The 14,255-nt window shown below is 66.1% G+C and overlaps 1 protein-coding gene across 2 annotated transcripts; it reads left to right on the top strand.

Annotated features, from left to right (window-relative positions):
- Positions 1 to 179: 179 nt before the first annotated feature.
- On the top strand, positions 180 to 11,594 carry RASGRP2 (RAS guanyl releasing protein 2). Of its 2 annotated transcripts, none has more exons than XM_074273652.1 (17): positions 180 to 857; positions 3,610 to 3,734; positions 4,430 to 4,532; positions 5,009 to 5,071; positions 5,230 to 5,361; positions 5,457 to 5,607; positions 6,245 to 6,418; positions 6,941 to 7,057; positions 7,280 to 7,561; positions 7,677 to 7,754; positions 7,876 to 7,998; positions 8,809 to 8,924; positions 9,449 to 9,590; positions 9,959 to 9,995; positions 10,131 to 10,304; positions 10,763 to 10,830; positions 11,401 to 11,594. In XM_074273652.1, the coding sequence occupies exons 2-16, from the start codon at positions 3,662 to 3,664 to the stop codon at positions 10,825 to 10,827; spliced, it is 1,830 nt and encodes a 609-aa protein (XP_074129753.1). In that variant the 5' UTR covers positions 180 to 857; positions 3,610 to 3,661; the 3' UTR covers positions 10,828 to 10,830; positions 11,401 to 11,594. The 2 variants fall into 2 exon arrangements, with proteins under 2 accessions (XP_074129753.1, XP_074129754.1); XM_074273653.1 differs by lacking the exon at positions 180 to 857 and adding an exon at positions 955 to 1,247.
- Positions 11,595 to 14,255: the final 2,661 nt, after the last annotated feature.

The following is a 14,255-nucleotide window of genomic DNA, read 5'->3' as shown; positions in this document are numbered from 1 at the left end:
AGGCACCGCCTCCTGGAGGGCCAATAGGCGGAGGGCCGGCCCCCGAGCCCGCTGGTGGGGAGGGGCGGAGGGGGGCGGCTCCTGGGCCGCGGTCCGGGCCGGGGCGAGGGGGGCGGCTGAGCGGGGCGCGCCCTCCGGGCCGGGGCAGGGAGGGCTGGGGCCCGCGGTTTCCCTGTGGGGACTTGGAGCCCAAACGGCCGGAAACCATTTAACGGTTTCCCCAGCCCCCAGCTCCCTTCTCGGCTGCGGGCTGCCCCCCATGCGCCCCCCCCGGGACCTAGGCGTCCGGGGCTTCCTTATCGATGCCCTCTTCCCCTTCCTGCCGCCCTTCCTCAGGGCGCCAGGCTCCCGTGCGCGCCCCGGCCCGGCGCTAGGACGGCGGGGGGGAGGGGCCGGGCGCCCCGGGGTTTCCCCCTTCACCTCCAGGCCAGCGGCCCTTCGGGGACCACGACGCCGGGGCCCCGCCCCGCATGGACGAATGGCCCCCTTCCCTCCCGGGGACCCCCTCCCTCCCCGCAGGAAGCCGGAGTCAGGGCGCGGAGGGAGCCCCGTGGGAACTGTTTGTTTCGAGAACAGGAACCGGGGCCGGTTCGGGGCGTGGTGCCCCCCTCACCGCAGCCTCTTCCTGTCCCTCCCCCAGTTTCCTCCCGCTTAACCCCAGGCCGGGGGGAATGGCGGGGGCGGGGTGGGGGGCTTCTTCGGCCTCGGCAAGGACCCCGCTCCCTTTCCCCGCCCCAGGGGGGCGAGCTCGGAGCCCGGCAGCCCGTCACCCCGCCCCCCTCTCACCCCCGGGGGGTCCCGGGCCCTTCGGCGGGGGACGGGTTAATATCCTGCAGCGCCCCGCGTGTGCCAGGCGGGTGAGCGGCATCGGGCACGGGCGGCGAGGCCGGGAGGGGGGGAGCCAGAGGGGGAGGGATCGAGGGGAGGAGGCGGCCGAGGGAGGGGGCGGAGAGAAGGAGATGCCGGGGAGCCGAGCGCTCGGGAAGGAGCCAGGGACGTCGGTGGTCCAGGGCACGGCCCGCGACAGACGGGAGATCCGCGGGCGCGCGTGGGAAGGGGACAGGCGGAGGGAATCCCGGAGCCTCGGGAGAAGGGGGGGCGGGAGACTAGAGAAGGTGCCGCCGAGGAGAGGAGAGGACGCCGCGGAGAGCGGGAGGAGGAAGAGGAGGGGGAGGAAGGCTCGGCCCCCTCTAGCCCCCGGGAGCAGCAGCCTGCAGGGGGCTCTTGCTGGACCCCAGCAGAGCAGGGTGAGTGGTGGGCTTTCCACCAGGGGGCACTGGAGGTGGGGGTGGGGCTTTTGTAGGATTCCCCTTTCCGCCTGGGACCCACCTGCCCCGAGCAGGTGGGAGGGCAGGGGCCGGAGAGAGGAGGGGCTGCGGCGGCTAAGGAGGGACTCAAGTCCCGGGGAAGGGTCCTGGGGGGTCAAACCGCGGAGCGCGGAGAGCAGACTGATCCTTGGAGGGGAAGGGAGGGGGGGAGGGGCTGGTCCTCAATGTGGGGGGGGGGGGCAGAGCAGAACAGGAGGGCCGGGATGGGGAGGGGAGGGCGCTTTCACACGGAGGAGCCGGTGGGCTGCAGCTCCTGCCCTGTGCTCTCTAGGTGTGAGTGTGCGATATGTGTGTCAGGGTGTGTGCGTGTGATTGTGTCAGTGGTGTGTTGTGTGAGTGTGTGTCAGGGTGTGTGCGTGTGATTGTCAGTGGTGTGTTGTGTGAAAGTGTGTGTGAGTGTGTGTGTGCGTGTGATTGTGTCAGTGGTGTGTTGTGTGAGTGTGTGTCAGGGTGTGTGCGTGTGATTGTCAGTGGTGTGTTGTGTGAGTGTGTGTCAGGGTGTGTGCGTGTGATTGTCAGTGGTGTGTTGTGTGAAAGTGTGTGTGAGTGTGTGTGTGCGTGTGATTGTGTCAGTGGTGTGTTGTGTGAGTGTGTGTCAGGGTGTGTGCGTGTGATTGTCAGTGGTGTGTTGTGTGAAAGTGTGTGTGAGTGTGTGTGTGAAAGTGTGTGTGAGTGTGTGTGTGCGTGTGATTGTCAGTGGGTGTGTTGTGTGAAAGTGTGAGTGAGTGAGTGTGTCAGTGGGTGTGTTGTGTGAAAGTGTGTCAGGGTGTGTTGTGTGAAAGTGTGAGTGTGAGTGTGTGTGGGGGCCAGCCATGCATCCGTGAGCTGCGGGAGGGTGAGGTGCCCGGTGCTGACAGTGCCAGGGCCTGGCCTCTGTGCCCAAGCCTGGAGCTGCCCACATGCTCAGGTGTCCTGGAACACGCCACTGTGGCACCTGCTGGGGTGGGGGTGGGGGACGGCAGTCACCGGGCCTTTGAGGCTCCAGATCACCTCCCGTGGCCCAGAGAAAGGGGTAGCTCATCAGATCACAGCTGGAGATCTGGGGGGGCCTAGGAGGCCAGTCAGGTCCACACCCCTAATTTTGGGCAGAGTCTGGCCCAAGGTCACCCCCAAAGTAAAAGGCAGAGAGGAGATTGGAATCCAGACTGTCTCCAAGCTCCTGGGACTTTCCTGTCCCCCACACTCAGTGGGAGAAGAGATGGGTGGGTCAGCCTGAGCCTCTGGTCTCCCACTCTAGAACCCCCCCCCAGGTTTGGATCTGGGCTCTCTCAGGCCTCAGTTTCCACCTCCGATGGGGGAGTTGGGTGGTCTCAAGCCCCTGGCACCTAGGCCTAGATGTCCACCTTGGGGGGATGCCCGATTCCTGTCCCGGGGAGCCCCGCTGGCTAAGGTTCTCAGGAGTCGCTCCCTCTCATTTTCCCTCTGCTTGGGTGCTGGGCCAGGGGAGCGGGGATGCTGGGAGATCTGGGGCTGGGGCACCAGTGGGGGGCTCTGGGAAGGAGCCCTGCTTGGGGAGGGGAGGGGGCTCCCGCCAGCGCCTGGGGAGGGCCCCGTGGGTTCAGGATCAAGCCCCCCCTCGGCCTTCCCAGGCCCTGGGCCTCCCTCCCACTGACTCATCTGTCCCAGGCGCAGGAATGTGTCTCCACTCCCCGAGCGGGGCAGGCCCCGGGGGGCTCCCTCAGCCCGATGTCTGCAGGCCTCCGGTTGGGGAGGCCTGAGCTCTCTTTCTCCCTCTCCCCCCCCAACCTCTGGCTCTGTCCTCCCACCCACTGGGGGAGAAATTCCTCTAAGGCTCCTTCAGGCTCCCAGTTCCCAAAATAACCCTGCGGGGGCAGGGAAGCTGAGGAGCTTTGGAAGCCTGGGGTGGGGAGGAGGGGCTGTGCTAGGGCTGGGGGAGGCTGCAGGTGCCTCCTGGGGCTCGGAGGAGGCCCGAGCCTCCCCCCCCTGCCCACCGCTGTGCCTGGGCCCAGGATGGGCGGCGGGGCGGCTGCCTGGTCCTCCCACGGCTCCTCCATCCCCGTTCCTGGCCCAGCCCCACGGGCCGTGGCCCCCATCCCCCTGCTCCTGGCCCGGAAGCCTCCGGAGGGAACATTTCTCCAGCAGAGAGTTACACAATCCCTGGGTCACGGACCGTTCAGCAGAACTGGCCAGGGAGGGGGGATCCTGGGCCCCCCCGGCTGGGGGGAGCGAGGAGGGGGCGGGCCCTGTCTCCCCACCCCATTCCTGTCTGCAGGCGGGACGTAGCGGCCCCTCAGTGCTCTTCTCTCTTCTGGGGGTGCAGGGCTCTGAGCCAGGGGTTCCAGTGTCCCGGGGACACAGCCCCGGGAGTCGCCATGTCGGGGACGCTGGACCTCGAGAAGGGCTGCACCGTGGAGGAGCTGCTGCAGGGCTGCATCGAGGCCTTCGGTGAGTCTGGGGGAATCGGGGCCCGGGGCCTCCACCCTGCCCTGCTCCCCACAACCAAAGGACCCCGAAAAGCTGGACTGCCCGGAGCCCTTGGCCCAGAGGGACAGGACAGAGGAGCCAGGAGGGCAACGGGGAGGACCAGTGAGCTTGGGACCCCGGGCCCAGGCACTGGCCTCCAAACCCGTTCGGCCTGGGCCCGCTGTGTGCCCCCCAGGATCCTTTCATTTCCCTGGGCCTCAGTTTCTCCATTTTGTCAGTGAGGGTGTTAGCCGCAGTGGTCTCCAGAAGCCCCCTGGCCGTGCTCCTAGCGGGGACTTAGTCTGCTGGGGGATCCCCCGCGCTGCTGGGGGGTTGCGGAGGATACTATCTGCGCTCGAGGGCTGCAGGAAGTCTCTCAGCTCAGGGGACTGTTTCCGGCTGATGGGGAGCTTATCTGGGGGGAGGCCAGGGGGGTGTCCTCCCTCGTCTCTCCTCCCCCCTCGCCCTCAGGAAATGGCCTCTGGATTCCTGAGCCCGCTGGAACCCGGGCTCCTTCCGCTCCAGCTGGGGTTTTCCCTGATCCTGGAGGTCCTGGGGGGGAGGGAGGGGCGTGGCCTCCGAGTCACTCCCATGGGGCGGGGCCCTGGGTCGGTGGGCGGGGCCAGAGCCCAGCGGAGGGCTCCCAGTGAGGTGGCCCGGCCTCCGCCCCTCCCCAGACGACTCCGGGAAGGTGCGGGACCCGCAGCTGGTGCGGATGTTCCTGATGATGCACCCGTGGTACATCCCGTCCTCCCAGCTGGCTGCTAAGCTGCTCCACATATATCCTTGGCGAGGCCCCGCCCCGCTCCGCCGGCCACAGCAGCAGTTCCAGTCCGGACTGCCGGGAGTGGCCCCGGGCCCAGCGGCCCAGGCCCCCCCTCCCCGGCCTGCCGCCCCCGGGGAAGGCCCTTTCCCGCCCTGGCCCTGCCCGGACTAAGGCCCCGACCAGCTGAGGCCCGGGATGCCTCGGCTCCCATTTGGAGTCCGGATCTGGGGGCCCCGCCCCCTCCTCTCCGAGGTCCCGGCACTTGTCGTGGGGGCGCACTAGGGCCGGGGACACGGGCGGGGGACCCCGGGAGCTGAGAGCCGGCGCTGGTCCCGTGAGCTCCAAATCCCGAAGCGGCGCCTTGAGCCTCTGGGAGCCCCGCTTTCCTCCTCTGCAGAGAAAGGGGCGGCCAGGGTCCCCCCCAGCTGTGGCCCCCGGGGCCCCGCCCCCGCCTGCCCCCCCCTGCCGCGTTTTCCTTGACCCCCTTCACCTACCAGCAGTCCCGGAAGGACAACTCCAGCTCGCTGCAGGTGAAGACGTGCCACCTGGTCCGGTGAGTCCTCCCCTGCGCGCCCCTGAGCTCCCCTCCCGGGACGCCCGCCCGGCTCGGGCCCCTTAGGCGGGGTGGGGGGGCTCGGCTGGGCTCCCGGTGCCCGCTGCCCCAGAGGCTGCCGGGAGGAGCGGTCAGCGAAGGCGCCTGCTCCGCCCCAGGTACTGGATCTCGGCCTTCCCCGCCGAGTTCGACTTGAACCCGGAGCTGGCGGAACAGATCAAGGAGCTGAAGTCCCTGCTGGACCGCGAGGGGAACCGCCGCCACAGCAGCCTCATTGACATCGAGAGCGTGTACGTGGGGCCCGGCGGGGGGGGGGGGGGGGGGGGGGGGGGCTGCGGGGGAGGGGGGCCGCCGACCGGCTGCCGACCCCGCCCTCTGCCCCCAGCCCCACCTACAAGTGGAAGCGCCAGGTCACCCAGCGGAACCCCGTGAGCCAGAAGAAGCGCAAGATGTCCCTGCTGTTCGACCACCTGGAGCCCCTGGAGCTGGCCGAGCACCTCACCTACCTGGAGTATCGCTCCTTCCGCAAGATCCTGGTGCGGGCCGGGCCAAGGGTGGGCCGGAAAAGGGGAGTCCAGAGGGAAGTCACAGTGGGGAGGGGGCATGGGGCTGGGGGGGGCAAGCACAGGCAGGGGCCAGCAGGTGGTGCCCTCCTGTGGCCGGTGCCCTGTGGCCAATGCCCTCCTGTGGCTGGTGCCCTCCGTGGCTGGTGCCCTGTGGGTGGCGCCCTCCTGTGGCAGGTGCCCTGTGGCCAGTGCCCTCCTGTGGGTGGCACTCTCCTGTGGGTGGCGCCCTCCTGTGGCAGGTGCCCTGTGGCCAGTGCCCTCCTGTGGCCGGTGCCCTGTGGCCAGTGCCCTCCGTGGCTGGTGCCCTGTGGGCAGCGCCCTCCTGTGGGTGGCGCCCTCCTGTGGCAGGCGCCCTGTGGCCAGTGCCCTCCTGTGGGTGGCACTCTCCTGTGGGTGGCGCCCTCCTGTGGCAGGTGCCCTGTGGCCAGTGCCCTCCTGTGGCCGGTGCCCTGTGGCCAGTGCCCTCCTGTGGCCAGTGCCCTCCGTGGCTGGTGCCCTGTGGCCAGCGCCCTCCTGTGGGCGGCACCCTCCTGTGGGCGGCTGCGGGCCTGCCGGCCGAGGGGGAGACCAGGAGGAGAAGTGGCAGCTCGGGGCCTCTTCTCCGCAGTTCCAGGACTACCACAGCTTCGTGACCCACGGGTGTACGGTGGACAACCCCGTCCTGGAGCGCTTCATCTCCCTCTTCAACAGCGTCTCCCAGTGGGTGCAGCTCATGGTGCTGAGCAAGCCCACAGCCCCGCAGCGGGCCCAGGTCATCACCCACTTCGTCCACGTGGCCGAGGTGCTGACCACAGACTCCCCCCCAGCTTCCTTCCCTCCCCCCAGCCCCTGGGGCGCAGCAGGGCTGGGGGAGAAGCAGCTCGGGCCCTCCCTGCCTGCAGCTCTCTCCCCTCCACTGGCTCCTCTGGCTCGCGCCCTGGGCTCTCCGTCCCTTTTCTTCCACGTGCTGCTTTGCTGCCCGTCCCTCTGCCGGCCCTTCGGCTTCCTGCCCCTGCGTCCGAGCACCCTCTAACCTGTCCCTGATCCTTCTGTTGTTCCCATTGTCCCTCCGCCCATCCGCCCCTTCCTCCTGTTTGTCCGTCCATCCTTTGGACGCGGTCCGTCCTGCCGTCTGCTCGGTTCCCTGCACCTCTCCCTCTGTGCGTCCGCCTGTCTGTCTGCGGTCCGCCTGTCCATCAGTGCGTCCGCCTGTGCGTCCGTGCCGCCTGTCCGTCTGGCCTTTGTCCCTCCCCTTCCGCCTTGGTGTCTCACTTGTCTCCTTGCCTTGCGGACTCCTGCGGCCTCTCCCGTCTCGGGGCCACAGAAGCTGCTCCAGCTGCAGAACTTCAACACTCTCATGGCCGTGGTCGGGGGCCTGAGCCACAGCTCCATCTCCCGGCTCAAGGAGACGCACAGCCACGTCAGCCCAGACACCGTCAAGGTATGGCTGGGGGAGGGGGAGCCAGGTGGGGGGGGGGCTGGGCTGCCTCCGCCCTCCGACCTCTGGCCTGCGGCCCCTCCTCCCAGGCCCAGTTGGAGGGCAGACGGAAGGGCCAGTCTGGCTCTTTACCTCTGGGCGACTGGTTGTGCTGGTGTCGAGCCGGTGCCCAGGGCCTGCGGCTTCTGCTGTGGCAACTTCTGACCTTTGACCCCCTCCCCCCAGCTCTGGGAAGGCCTGACGGAGCTGGTGACGGCCACGGGCAACTACAGCAACTACCGGCGGCGGCTGGCGGCCTGCGTGGGCTTCCGCTTCCCCATCCTGGGGGTGCACCTCAAGGACCTGGTGGCCCTGCAGCTGGCCCTCCCCGACTGGCTGGACGCCGCTCACACGCGCCTCAATGGGGCCAAGATGCGGCAGCTCTTCGCCATCCTGGAGGAGCTGGCCATGGTGACCAGCCTTCGGCCGCCCATCCAAGCCAACCCGGACCTGCTGAGCCTGCTCACGGTGAGCCTGGGCCGGGAGCCCGCTGGGCCGGGCCGGGAGCCCGCTGAGCCGGGCCGGCCGCCGGCTGAATCGGGCCCCGGGCCCGCTGGAGTGTGACTGGGCCAATGCCTTCCAGGTGTCTCTGGACCAGTACCAGACTGAGGATGAGCTGTACCAGCTCTCCTTGCAGAGAGAGCCACGCTCCAAGTCCTCGGTGAGCCGGGCCCTTCCCCTTGTCCGTCCCGGACCCTGGCTCTCTGCCATGGCCCGTGGGGCAGCCCTCGCCCCTTTGACCCTAAGTGGGGGGGCTCCCGGCTCAGACTCTGTTCCTGCAGCCAACAAGCCCCGCGAGCAGTACTCCAGCCCCCCGGCCCCCCGTCCTGGAGGAGTGGACCGCAGCCGCCAAACCCAAACTGGACCAAGCCCTGGTGGTGGAGCACATTGAGAAGATGGTGGAGGTGAGGCCGGAACCTTCCTTGGATCCCTGGGGAGCCCCCGGCCAGGTTGGGGGAAATCCCGACCAATCAGGAAGCAGGATGCTTGGGCTGGTGGAGCTAAGGCTGATGGGAGGGAATACTGGAGCCTTCCTGGGCATGATTCTTAGGCAGAAGGGGGCGGGGTCAGATTTAGTCTGCTTGGCCCCCCAGGGCAGAACTGGGAGCCGTGGGAGAAGTTGCAGAAAAGCAAATTTCTTTCTTTCTTTTATTTTTTCCAGTGAACAAAAATCTATTTTCTCTTCCTCCCACCTCCCCCACCGCCCTACCCTGCCTTGGGGAAAAAAAGAAAAACAAAATCCTTGTCAGAAATATGCAGAATCAGGCAAAACAAATCCCCAAGAATCTTCCTCCTGGGTCCTGAGGACGGCACCCCCCCCCAAAGTTAGACCCGGGAAGCTAAAGCTCCCTGATAATCCCAACTTCCCCAAAGGAGGTAGTGAGACCCCCGTGCCCAGAAGTCTGCGAGCAGCAGGTGGATGGCTAGCTGGGGGATGTTTACAGGAGATGGGGACTTGATTCCTGAGCTTCTGTGACCCTAGGAGTGACTCTTGGGAGGACTCAACAGCCTCTCCCAAGCCCTGGGGAGGACTCCCTGGGACAGGAGCCATAGCCGGCCCTCTCCTGCACGGATCTCCCTGGAGTCTGCCTGGCCTGGAGAGTCCGGCCATCGGGGCCACAGGCGCCATGGGGGACCGGGCCGCTCACACTAGTGGAGGTTGGGCTGGAAAGGGAAGGCTGACTGTGGCCCTCTCCTTTGTGTCTCCCCCTCAGTCTGTGTTCCGGAACTTTGATGTGGATGGGGATGGTCACATCTCCCAGGAGGAGTTCCAGATCATCCGGGGGAATTTCCCTTACCTCATCGCCTTTGGGGACCTGGACCAAAACCAGTGAGGCCGGAGCTGGGGCCAGGGCTGGGTCCGGGGCCGGGCCGGAAGCTCGGTGGGCTACTCCCTGGGGTTGGGGGGGGTGGATGAAGGCTTCCGGGAGCATGAGCAATCTCTTCTGGAGAACTCAGGAGCCCCTGCTTTGATGGGAAGGTAACAGGCTTCAGACTGAACTGACCCTCCTCCTTTGGACTAGTGAGGGAGGTCGAGGCAGTGGCCCAATTAGCCGTGGAATAGCCTTAGCCGTCGGCTGGTTCCGGTGCTGGCCCACGGCCCTCGTGCAGGCCCTGCTTTAATGCTGGGAGAATGGCCTGTAGTTAGCAGGCCTTCCTCTGCCTGCTAAAACCTCTGAGAACCTAAGTAGGTTAAACATGGCCCTTGTATTAGCATGCGGAGGATCAGCTCTTTTAGTCAGAAGGGACAAAGGGAAGCCAACTTTCCCAGCTCCAAGACTGCACTGGGGGGAGGACGGACACAGGCCTTGGGCTGGAGGCTGGCCCGGGCCCTGACTCCGCCTGCCCCCTCAGGGACGGGTGCATCAGCCGGGAGGAGATGGTCTCCTACTTCCTGCGCTCCAGCTCTGTGTTGGGGGGCCGGATGGGCTTCGTGCACAATTTCCAGGAGAGCAGCTCCCTGAGGCCGGTAGCCTGCAGGCACTGCAAGGCCCTGGTGAGCCCCCCTTCTCCCCCATCCCCCGCTCTGAGCCCCCTCCTCCTTCCCAGCTCAGCCCGCTCAACCCTTTGAAGCGGGCCAAGATACAGCAGGTGAAGGAGCACGTGGGGTTCCCGGGCCGGAGCCGGGCTGTCCTGTGGAGGACCGAGCCCCAGGGGCCTGGAATGAGGCTACTGGAGGCAGACGTCTGACTCCACGGACACGCCCCAGTGCTGACCGGCCGCCAAGGAGGAAGAGGGCTCCCGTTCATTGGGATCCCCACGTGCCAGGAGCCGGGGTGCAGGGTCAGAGTTGGGAGTGTAGAAGCAGAGGGACCCGGGCCCCCGGGCCGGGCCAGGACTAAAGGTCCTGACCTTCCCTTTCAGATCCTGGGCATCTACAAGCAGGGACTGAAATGCCGTGGTGAGGAGAGCCCCGGGGGGGGGGGAGGGAGAGGAGTCCTGGGGGTTGGGGGCACTTGTCCAGGACACGAGGACGCCCGCAGTGGTGGAGGGCAGACCTCTCAGGCACTGACCCTCCTCCCTTCCTCGAGTCCAGCCTGTGGAGTGAGCTGCCACAAACAGTGCAAGGATCGACTATCGGTGGAGTGCCGGCGCCGGGCCCAGAGCGTGAGCATGGAGGGGCCGCCGGCACCCTCCCCCCCCCCCACGCACCTCCGCGCTTTTAGCTTTTCCTTGCCTCGCCCCGGCAGGCGAGGGTCCCGGCCACCAGGTAGGAGGGTGGGGTACCCGGAGGGCTTGGGAGTCCGGGAAACAGGCATTTCTTTGGCATTCAGGGCTTGACACATTTTGTCTGGGAGATGTTTCAGTAGAGCAAGGAACTCTTATTTTGGTGGGGAAATGCATGCCCTACTTCTGCTGGAAGCCAACTTCCATCCTTAGGGGTTGGGGTTCGAGGGTCTATCTGTAGGGAAGGAGGAATGGAGGACTGCAGTTGCAGGGCTTGGGGGGTGGCTGGGGCGGAGCTCTTGGTTTGTAAGGAGGCAGGGCTTGGTGCGGGAGCCGCTGAGCTCCCGGGGGAAGTGCCCCTCTCTGATAAGCCTCCCGGCCTCCACTGCCCGAGGTCCCAGCCCGGGCCCCGTGCTTTGTGCGGTGGGAGGCTCTGGGAAGGCTCTGGGTGGGCGAGGGGCATCCTGGGCGCCTCCGACTCCTCCCTGGGCGTCCCCCCAGCTCCGGAGATCCAAGAAGAGGGTGTCCAAGCTGTGGAGGACGGCGTGTTCGACATCCACTTGTAGCAGGTGAGTCCTTGGGGAGCCCCAAATCTGAGACAGCGTGGTAACGTGAGGTTGGGAAAATCAAATACTATGAAATATACAAACAACAAAGAAACCGGGAACAAATGAGTATTTCCTGACATTGCCAACGTCACGTATTGAGAACTAAGAACCGGCTTTATATGTACCATGGACAGGGATTTTCCCAATAAAATCAATGGTGAAGAAAAAGAAGGCCCTGGGGCGGCTAGGGGGCGCAGTGGTTAGAGCATCAGCCCTGAAGTCAGGAGTTCAAATCCGGCCTCAGACACTTCCCAGCTGTGGGATCCTGGGCAAGTCACTTAACCCCAATTGCCTCAGGAAAACAAACAAATAAATAAACCTTGGTGGAGTTAAAAAAAAACAAAAACAAAAAACAGCCTTTGGGGGCAGGGAGAAGATATCAGGTGGCATAGGGGGGCAGTGGGGGAAGGTTCAGCCACAAGCCTCCCCCCCCCAGAAGGAACGTTGGGATCCTCGGAGGACAGGGGGCGCCCCCTCCCCTTCCCAGGCAACCCCTCTCGCTGTTGGCATTGTCTCCTCGCCTCTCTGCAGGTCTCCCCTGGCGCGGACCCAGCCCTGCTACAAGAGGGACGCCTACCGGACCAGAGATGTGGACCTGGGAGAGCGGGGGCTGCTGGGGGGGCTAAGGGGGGGGCGGGAGAAGGGGGGCTCGGGTTCTCCCAGGTTGTACAAATTCTTGTGAATATTTGTATTTTCCAGATGGAATAATAAAACAAAACCCCAAAGGCTGATGGGTTCGGGTGTTTTCCAGCCCCAGGTCTCGGGCTCTGAAAGCTCGGAACCTGGAGCATCTTGGAGCTTTGGTCTGTGGGTCCCAGGCTCTTGGGAGCCGCACCATCTGGACCCACAGCATCTCGGAACCTCCCCAGCAGGGAAGCCTCGCAGCCTCCCAGCAGCAGGAAGGCTCAGGAGCTCCAGACCGGCCTCCCACTCACTGCCGGAATTCCCTCCGTGTCCCAGACAGGGGCCACCAGCCACATCCAGGGGGAAGGAGCTGCCGGAGGAAGGGGGGGGAGGGAGGCCTGGTGCCGGGCCTGGGCCTGGAGGAGCGGCGCGGATTCCCGGGGGCCAGCCTCGGCTTCTCCCCGGCCTGCCTGGTCTCCCTCTGGGACCCAAGTGTCCTGTCCCCGGCCCTACAGCTGGGGAGGAGGAGGAGGAGGAGGAGGAGGAGGAGGAGGAGGAGGAGGAGGAGGAGGAGGAGGAGGGGGAGGAGGAGGAGGAGGGGGAGGAGGGGGAGGAGGAGGAGGAGGAGGGGGAGGAGGAGGAGGAGGGCTTCAGAGGAAATGGGTATCGATTTGAGGCTCCGAGCCTCCGGCGGGCCCCTGTCTCACCCGCTGCCCTGGGCAAAGATCCCGGAGGTTCGGGAGCCGCCTGCTGGAGCCTCGGGATGGAGACCTTGGCGCTCGGGACTCGGAGGGTGCTCTAGAACTGGGGGAGAGCGGCCCCTCCCCGGGAGGCTGAGGCAGGACTCCTCCCCAGGGCTGCACCTGCAGACTCCGCAGATTGGGGGGGTGACGAGTAGAGGATGATGGGAACGACCCCAAATAACACGCGACAGCCCCCCCTCCCACTCTCCAAGGTGGGGGAGGAGGAAGTTCATCGTGAATGGGCCCTGGCCTTGCTCGGCCCCCACCCCGGGCCGCCTCCTCTGCATTGGCTCCCCCCCAGCTCTCCCCTCCCCCTCTCCAGGCTGTAATATCCGTTTCACGATTTGGGGGCCGAGTTGCTATAACAACAGACGGTGATTGTGTTGTGAAGCCGTTCCCGCTCCTGCTCCCCCTCGCCTGGCAGCTCTCCCTCTCTGCCTGCCTTCCCCAGCCCCAGCTAGCTGCCGCCTTCCCGCCGGGACCCCCAGCGCCCCTTGCGGCGGCCCTCAGCGCTCCTCCCCGGGCTCTGCGCCCTGCCCCGCGGCCCAGAGGCCCCTTTGGCGCCCGGGCTGGGGCATTTTAAGGGGGGGGCCGGGTGGGCCCCCTCCCAGGCTGTGGGTGGGGCTGGCCTGGGGGCCCGGGGGCAGGGGCAGGCTGCTTCTGGGCGGAAGAGATGAGGGAGGGGCTGCAGCCCCGACCTTTCCTGCCCTTGAGGGTTAAGCTCGGTTCCTGGAGATGGGGGGGCTGGGGGAGGACAGTGGAGGGAGCGAGAATGGCCACAGCCAGGAGAGACAAATGAGAGGGGGCGGGGAGCAGGGGGCGGGAGGGGGCCCGGAGAGGGGCTCACCCTCTGCCCACATTCTCAGGGCTCAGCCCTGACCTAGCCAGCCAGCTGATGGGCGCCCAGGGCTGGGGGGCCTGCCTGTGTGTGCGAGTGTGAGAATGTTAGGAGACTGAGGGAGACTGAGGGGTCTTCAGCACCCCAGAAGGGTGGTACTAGGGGCCTGTGGAAGCGTGGGGTGCGGGGCAGGACAGGTGGCCGGTGAAAGGGGGGGCCTTTCACAAAGACTCAGTTCCCCCCCCCTTGCACTCAGCACTTACTGTTGCGCTCCCCTCGGCGGCCGTGGGCAGGGGCGGCTCTCCCCAAGGTCACCCGGGGACGGGCCTAGACAAATGCTCCTTAACCTGTTACTCCTGAGCCCACGGGGAATGGGGCTGGAAATGGGGCTGGGGTCTTGTGCATAAGTGGCACTAAGTGCCAGGCAAGGCGCGCGCTGGGCGCTGGGTCTGTGTTGGGAGCAGGGCTCTGGCCTGACCTTCCCCCTTCCCCCCCCCCCAGAGAAGGAAGGCCCAAGTGGCCGAGGTGAAGGGAGGCCCCGGATCCTGAGGGAAGTGAGAGCAAACCTCTGCCCCCAGCCGGGGTCAGGGCCCGATCCCCTGCCCATGTACTGGGCCTGGCCCACCCACCGCCGCCCCCGTGGGGTGTGGAGTGACTGAAAGTGTGGAACATCACCGCAGCTACACTCGCACAATCACACACAGACACAATCACAACCACACAGTCACACACAGAGACACAGTCACACAAGTCACACACAGAGACACACAGAGATAGTCACACACACACACACACACACACACACACACACACACACACACACACACACACACACACAGAGCGCAGCTGCCCATCCTGGCCCCTCACTACAGGCCCTGGGGGAGAGGAGGCAGAAGGGAGACAGCTCCCTCCCATTCTTCCTGGACCCCCCCCTCCTTTCCCCTCCTGGCTCTGTTTGGGGCATCCTAGCTCCTGACCAGAGAGGACTTCCCAGCCAGAGGCGGGGAGGGGAACCCCAGATACACGTGCTCTTCCCCTATCCCCCCTACTCAGATTCTGGGGGGCCCGACCCAGAGGCTGCCCCACAGCACCCCCTTTTCCCTCTGCCTCAGTCCTAGCCAGGAAGGCCTTCCTGGGTGTGAGCAGGAGGCTCAGGGCCAGGGAACGGTGTAGCCCTCTTA

Source organism: Sminthopsis crassicaudata, chromosome 6 (genome assembly GCF_048593235.1).
Source record: "Sminthopsis crassicaudata isolate SCR6 chromosome 6, ASM4859323v1, whole genome shotgun sequence".
Lineage (NCBI taxonomy): Eukaryota > Metazoa > Chordata > Mammalia > Dasyuromorphia > Dasyuridae > Sminthopsis > Sminthopsis crassicaudata.
Note: the sequence above shows the minus strand (reverse complement) of the source record. Positions and strands in the feature narration are given on the sequence as shown.

What these genes read in the sequence shown, in the direction of transcription:
- RASGRP2 (XM_074273652.1), top strand. Translation starts at nt 3,662, where the DNA reads ATGTCGGGGACGCTGGACCTCGAGAAGGGCTGCACCGTGGAGGAGCTG. An exon ending in GCTGCTAAGCTGCTCCACAT is followed by an intron (nt 4,533 to 5,008) that starts ATATCCTTGGCG and finishes GACCCCCTTCAC; the next exon opens with CTACCAGCAGTCCCGGAAGG. An exon ending in TCAGCCCAGACACCGTCAAG is followed by an intron (nt 7,058 to 7,279) that starts GTATGGCTGGGG and finishes CCCTCCCCCCAG; the next exon opens with CTCTGGGAAGGCCTGACGGA.